The 7613-nt window shown below is 39.0% G+C and overlaps 1 protein-coding gene across 1 annotated transcript in view; it reads right to left on the bottom strand.

Moving 5' to 3' along the window:
* The window catches only part of LOC122564809 (myomegalin-like), a 137756-nt gene that overhangs the window by 113929 nt on the left and 16214 nt on the right, over window positions 1-7613 (bottom strand). Inside the window, exons 4-5 of the mRNA XM_043720086.1 lie at window positions 5959-6069; window positions 4014-4090 (exon numbers count right to left, since the gene is read on the bottom strand). Of these exons, the coding sequence (XP_043576021.1) occupies window positions 4014-4090; window positions 5959-6069 (188 nt within the window). The remainder of the gene's footprint in view (window positions 1-4013; window positions 4091-5958; window positions 6070-7613) is intronic.

Raw genomic sequence — 7613 nt, 5'->3', positions numbered from 1 at the left:
GGAACGTTTCAGAGAACACCTCTGGGACACCCGAACCAACCAACCCAACCACCCGGTGGCTCAACACTTCAACTCCCCCTCCCACTCCAAGGACATGCAGGTCCTTGGACTCCTCCATCGCCAGACCATAGCAACACGACGGTTGGAGGAAGAGCGCCTCATCTTCCGCCTAGGAACCCTCCAACCACAAGGGATGAACTCAGATTTCTCCAGTTTCCTCATTTCCCCTCCCCCCACCTTGTCTCAGTCAAATCCCTCGAACTCAGCACCGCTTTCCTAACCTGTAATCTTCTTCCTGACCTCTCCGCCCCCACCCCCACTCCAGCCTATCACCCTCACCTTGACCTCCTTCCACCTATCGCATTTCCAACGCCTCTCCCCCAAGTCCCTCCTCCCTACCTTTTATCTTAGCCTGCTGGACACACTTTCCTCATTCCTGAAGAAGGGTTCATGCCCGAAACGTCGATTCTCCTGCTCCTTGGATGCTGCCTGACCTGCTACACTTTTCCAGCAACACATTTTCAGCTACAAAATGTATTCACAATGGCAAAAAAGATGTTCTTGACACGGTCACATTTGAGGTTTGAACAGAACTGACCATTTAAATATCGTTTGGAGTCTGACTCATCAGAAATGAGCTGATAAAAATCATAGGCTAGCGTATATTTGTAAATCCACATCTTTATTTACTAAGTTCCAAAAGGTCTAATAGATCAATATTAATTGTCCAGTAGCTGTACTCTGAAACAAAAACAGATATTATTGTTGGAAAAGAACAGCAGGTCAGGCAGCATCCGTGGAGAGAAATCGCAGTTAACATTTCAAGTCGTTACCCTTCCCTCAGTTCTGACACTTCTGCCATTTAATAAGATCATAACCTATCATCAATTTCCACTCTGCTTTCTATCCTAGCCTCCATATGCCTGCAGTCCAAAAATTTTGAACATACTCAGCAACTGATTAACTGGAATTGACAATTTCTAAGATTCACAACCCTCTACATGGAGGAATTTCTTATCTCAACCCAAAAGGAAGCTCACCACTACCTTTTCAAAGGCAACTAGCGATGGGCACTAAATGCTGGCCCAGCCACTTATACCCACATCACAAGAGTGACTAAGTAATAAAGTGTTCTTCACTGACATTATATTCCTTAGTTTAAATTGCAACTACTCTGTTGCACTTCTGATCTGCTTTTTTTCACTTTTTCCAGAATACCTCTGTGCTTTGACTGATAATCGGTCTTCGTGCCTTGGTTATCTTCTATGATATGCATTTTTACGAAAGGAAAGTCAATGTTGTGGTGTCGGGTCTTCATGTCTGTTTAGTTTGCAACTTAAAGTTTCATTATCAGAAATTAAAAAAACAATTAAATGTGAAACCAAAAGAGAAAATGCTGGAAAATCTCAGCAGGTCTGACAGGTAAGGAGAGAAAAGAGCTGACATTTCGTGTCTAACTGACCCTTTGTCAAAGCTTGGTTTCATATTCCAACATTCGCAGTAATTTGCTTTTAACAATCAAATGTGGTTTTGAATGGCATACTTAAGACATGAATATATAAGACTTCATTTAAAAAAAGGGACATATTATACAAATATCTTTTTGTGTTCAATCAACCATAACACAAATATGCAATTGTTCTATCACTGGACTGGCTATATGAAAAAATCCAAACTGCTCATGTATTAGTTCTTTCCTGCTTACTTTAATATTTTGATCTTTTCACATTGATTAAACCTGCATTTCTTTTTAAAATTGAAACAGTTCCTTAAAACTTTTTAAATTCCAAAATCATGAACAAACTCAAACAAAATCAGCAGAGCTACAGTTACTGAGTCTTTTCTATTTCAATTCATTTCTCATATGCTGTTGAGCATCGTAATTAAATACTTACGAGAGGTTCCCTCAATGCTAATTCAAGGAATATCATACATAGATAATAAGTGGCTTGCAAATAGCAGGAACCAAAGATTGAATATGTACTTCTTTAAATATTACTGCAGATTTAAATATACCTCTTATTGTTACGTTATAATCATCCAGCATCAGTTGATAGTAAAAAAGGTTTTGACTACTTTATTTAACTAAATAGTTCTCTTCACTGAGCACCTAAATAGGTAGAAGAAGTGCATAGCAACAGAGACTAAATGTTCTGAAGTTGGGTCACTGGACTTGAAACATTAACTTTGCTTTCTCTCCACAGATACTGCCAGTCTTCCTAAGTTTATAGTCATAGAAATGTTCAGCAAGATTACAGACCCTTCAGTCCAACTCATCCATGCTGACCAGATATCCCAACCCAATCTAGTCCCACCTGCCAGCACCCGGCCCATATCCCTCCAAACCCTTCCTATTCATATATCCATCCAGATGCCTCTTAAATGTTGCAATTGTATCAGCCTCCACCACTTCCTCTGGCAGCTCATTCCATACACGTACCACCCTCTGCGTGAAAACGTTGCCCCTTAGGTCTCTTTTATATCTTTCCCCTCTCACCCTAAACCTATGCCCTCTAGTTCTGGATTCCCCCACCACAGGAAAAATACTTTGTCTATTTATCCTATCCATGCCCCCCTCCCCCCACCTCAGCAATTTCAGTTTTTGTTAGAGACTAGAAGATCCCTAGTCTGTGCTGACTTATTTCGAGAACTACACTTAGCAATGACTTAACAATGCTGGATATCTGAAATACATAAACATGGTTGACCTGAAACATTGACACTCTTTCCCTTGTCAAAGGGAACTAATGCTGCCTGACTTAATATCTCAGCAATGCTGGGACGGGCAGTGAATTCGACATAAGAACAAAAGAAATAGGAGCAGCAGTGGGCCACCTGGCCTGTATAGCCTGCTCCATTCAATAAAATCATGGCTGATCTTTTCGTGGGCTCAGCTCCACTTACTTCTCCGCTCACCATAAACCTTAATTCCTTTACAATTCAAAAATCTATCTTTACCTTAAAAACATTCAAAAAGGCAGCCTCAACTACTTCACTGCGTAAGGAATTCCAAGGTGCACAACTCTTTGGGTTTCTCCTTAACTCAGCCTCAAAATAATGGGGAGCAAATTTGGGACCAAGCCCCTAGTTCTAGTTTCAACTAATCAGTAGAAACAACCTCTATGCTTTTACCTTATCTATTCCCTTGATAACTTCATGTTTCCAGAACAGCCCTCCCTCATTCTTCTAAATTCCAATGAGTATAGTCCCTCTCAACTTTAGAATCAACCCAGTGAACCTCCTTTGCATCCAGACCTGAGCCAGTACATTCTTTCTCAAGTAAGGAGACTAAAACTGTACACAGTACTCCTCGCCAGCACCCTGCACAGCTGCAGCATCTCCTCCCTATTTTTCAACTACATCTCTCTAGCAATGAATGCCAATATTCTGTTTGCCTTCTCAATTACCCGCTACACCTGCAAACCAACTTTTTGTGATTCATGCATTAGAACACCTAGGTCCCTCTGCACAGCAGGATGCATTTTCACTATTTAAATCATCGTCCATTTTGCTGATATTCCTGCCAAAACGGATGACTTCCCATTTACCAACATTATACTCCATCTGCCAGACACTTGCCAACTCACTTAACCGATCTATATCCCTCTGCAAAATTTCAGTGTCCTCTGCACACTTAACTCTACCACTCATCTTGAGTCATCTGAAGGGTATGATTGTGGACTTTAGGTCAGGGTAGGATCAGACTTTGCTATGATACCCTGTATGGCTAAATACCATCCTGACAATAGTATGTGGGTTAATTTGTCAAGAATAAATACTTGGATACGGTTTCAGTCTAATGGAACTGTATATAAAGGAAAAGGGGACGCTTTTTAAAAGTGTTATTCAGGGAAAATACATTAGTGCAATACTATTTTGTACTCCAAATTTCAAAAAAAAAACTGAAAACATATAATAACTGTGAAAGATTTAGAAGTTTACCAAATGACTCTTGGGTCTTTTGAAACAGAATTAAAATGTAAAACCAGGTTTAATATTTGACCAGTACTTACGAAGCTTTGACAAGTAGTTCCTGTTTCTCCTTCAGTTCACGCTTCAAACTCTCCAATTCAACTTTGAGTTCAATATTCTGCAAAGACAAAGCCCACCAGTTAATAAACAAAAGATGAAACTGTCAAATCAGAATATTTAACCAAACAGAATATTTAAGGCACTAGCCTTCAATGTTCTATGAAGTACAAAGGATGTAGAAATACACGGTGAACAATGTGTCCTGGCTCATGATACTGCAGCTCCGATTCAGGTTCTTAAAATAAGGAGCAACACCATAAAATTGGCTTCAACAGCTTCCAATAAAAATTGGTGCTCGGTAAAACAAAAATTTCAGGAAATTAACGTACTTTGCCAAAATACTAAAATATTCAATTTTCCACTGAATCCCATTCAATGTTGAGCAATATCTACCTTAGTGAAGGAATATAGATAAAGGAATGTGGAAATGCATGCATTATGCAAACCAACCGCAACTAACAAAAATTGACCAAAGACAATAACAGTGTTCCAACACTGAGTAAAAGGAAACAATATAGAGATTTTCACAGGTCTTTGCAGAACAGCAGATAATGTTGTAATACATCAGAAGCTATTCAGTATCTACTTTGCACTAAAACGGAGCAGAAAGTGCTAGTTTAGGTAGGTTTTGCATTTTGGTGATGGACAGATTTAAATTAAGAAAATACTAATGAATGGATGTTTAATAAATGAACAAAATGTCAAGGATTTAGAACTTTTAATCAGATTTCTAACATAATCTACCCTTAAGTAACACACATACACAGGCAGAATGCAAAATCTTATGAATAGTAGCATTATTACAGTCAGATAGTTGTCACAGTGCACATATTTTACAAAGAAAACATCCAGCTTTCACAACTGGAATCTATTTGTAGTGTAGTTAATACAGCAAAATATTCCAAATTATTTGCTGGCTGAATGCAAAATTTGGAAAGAATGAAGGGTTATAAGTTGAGGTAGCTGTTTTTACTGACCCATTTCCCCCCCAAGGTTCAGTGCAATTAATTAATTTAAAATGAGAGAATCTTCAAGGTGACAAGTGGTGCAGTGAGTGAAATTAAATACATCAAATAATAGGGCCAATTGAAGTTCCCAAAAATGGTGCATTATGAGAGAGATAGACTTTATATAATCATTTACATAATACAGGAACTAGAGATTCTTGATTAAATTGACATTTGACAAAATGGAGGCCACTAGAACAATCATTTAGAACATTATTTAGGGTGAGAAGAACATGGTCAAGTATTTAAGGGATAGCGAAAGTCAAGATAGAGAAGGAAGCTCTTGGTGATGAACTAGATGTGGACTGTGAATCTCAGAAAGCTAGTGGGCAATGAAGAGGAAATAGAAACAGGAGTTAGAATGTGGTGTTGCAGGCAGGCACCAGACAGGGCAAGTTTGGACTTGCTGGTACCAAGTGACATGAAATCCAGCCTCACACATCGATGATAGGCAGGTGATCTGACAGCAAGGTCATTGAAAAAGGTAAAATATACACAATAGGACTGATCCTGGTGTACAGAAAACTGTAGCTAGGACACAAATGAAAAATATTAACAAGCCAAAGTCAATGCAGGTGAATCACTTGCCACAGAATAACTACATTCGGACTCACTTTAGTAGTCATGGCATTTTTGAGGCTTGTTAATGACAACCCCACCAGAATTTGATGCCAGATCATGGACCTGAAAAGTTTCTCTCACCAGAGATGCTACTTAGCCAGAGTATCTTCAGCCTTTTTAAAAAAAAAAATATTTTCCCCAATTTCTAGCATTGCGTTTCCTTCAAGGAGGAAACAAAAATCCTGTTTTACAGACATCAATTGGCTGTGGCTGAAAGCTGGATAAGAGTTCACTCAGTTACCCTCGTATATGTGCATCATTTGCATTAAAATGTACTAGCATGATTTTAATCTCTTACCATCTTAAAGATATCCTCACTGCCATCATCAAACTTCTGTTGTACCCGCTCCTCCAGGAAGTAAATGCGAAGTTTGAGGTTAAAGTTTTCTTTTTTTAGTTCAGTAATTGCCTGCAAGATTAAAATAAAAGAAAAATATGACGTGGCAGCAGGTAGAATGCATCTTCCATTCCATTTAACAATGTATCTTAATAATGAAATGGAAGTTTTAACTTGCATTCACTTTCTAATAGTGCTTGAACCATTTGGTGGCCAAAGTCATTAGAGGTCTCATTTGGTTTTTGAAATCTCAATATAGCATGGGTAGCATTCTTTACAGGAACACGGTCAGAAATGGGAAAGTGTCGTGTAATATAATCCATTTATGACAATTAACGTTTTATTGAAACACCTGTGACTAGCTTTGAAAGTTTAAACATTCCAAATACAGAAAACAGTCACATTAGTATTTATAGATTTAGATTTTACTGTTGAAGTTCAATAATGTTGTTGTAAGGAAATTTAGTTTAAAAATAAGAATGTCTCACTTCAGTCATATGATGGAAGATTGGATCTCCACACTGAAGGCAGTACAGCAAACGTTTGCTAGATTGTCCCTGTGATGAAAGTGTAAAATTCCTGTCCAAACTTTTGTTCCTTTGCTCTGTTTAATTTTCTCCCTTGCTACTTACCCCTCTACCCTCTACTCCACTATTGCATAATGTGTTAATTGATTCCTAAAAAATCCAGGCATGTCAAATTATTGACAACACATCAAGAAAGTTGACTACTAAAAGGAAATTCCCAGCACACCTTTCCTACCATGGATGCTTTCTACAAGTTGTGATGAGGAACAGGAGATGTGGGAAGGAGCTCTTTGGATCATTGGGTGTTCTAGAAGTAGAGGGTCTGAGCAATGATGCATGAATCATTCTCTCGTGTTTGGCACATTGAGGTGGCCTTTGAAAAGCCGGTTACTTGGTTCTAATATTGTTTCACTTTACTTTGCATCCTATAAATCAACAAAACATTGTTTGAATAAAAATATTTGCCAAACTGCACACAACTCTGAAAACAAAACACTTCAGCTTTGTCAATGGGTGTTGGGGAATCAAATTGCATTTGGTTGTTGTGGTTCTGTTCGCGAGCTGGAAGTTTTTGTTGCAAACGTTTCGTCCCCTGGCTAGTCGGCATCATCAGTGCTTGGGAGCCTCCTGCAAAGCGCTTCTTTGATGTTTCCTCCGGTGTTTATAGTGGTCTGTCCCTGCCGCTTCCGGTTGTCAGTTTCAGCTGTCCGCTGTAGTGGTTGGTATATTGGGTCCAGGTCGATGTGTTTGTTGATGGAGTTTGTGGATGAATGCCATGACTCTAGGAATTCCCTGGCTGTTCTCTGCCTGGCTTGCCCTATGATAGTAGTGTTGTCCCAGTCGAATTCATGACATCCCACTCAGACCCATAGTATCACTGACAGGGACACCATCATACAAACTGGCCAAAGAACTACAACAGAAACTGAAACACCTGGTCAGCGGATCCAAACACTCTATACAATCAACACAGGAATTCTTGGACATCATCAGAAATATACACATAGACAAAGAAGAAACCATGATATCATTCGACGTGACGGCACTGTTCACCTCGATTGACAAAACCTTAGCCAGAGAAACAATAGC

The sequence above is a fragment of the Chiloscyllium plagiosum genome, chromosome 30, assembly GCF_004010195.1.
Source record: "Chiloscyllium plagiosum isolate BGI_BamShark_2017 chromosome 30, ASM401019v2, whole genome shotgun sequence".
Taxonomy (NCBI): domain Eukaryota; kingdom Metazoa; phylum Chordata; class Chondrichthyes; order Orectolobiformes; family Hemiscylliidae; genus Chiloscyllium; species Chiloscyllium plagiosum.
The sequence above is the reverse complement of the archived record's forward strand: the minus strand, read 5'-3'. Positions and strand labels throughout refer to the sequence as shown.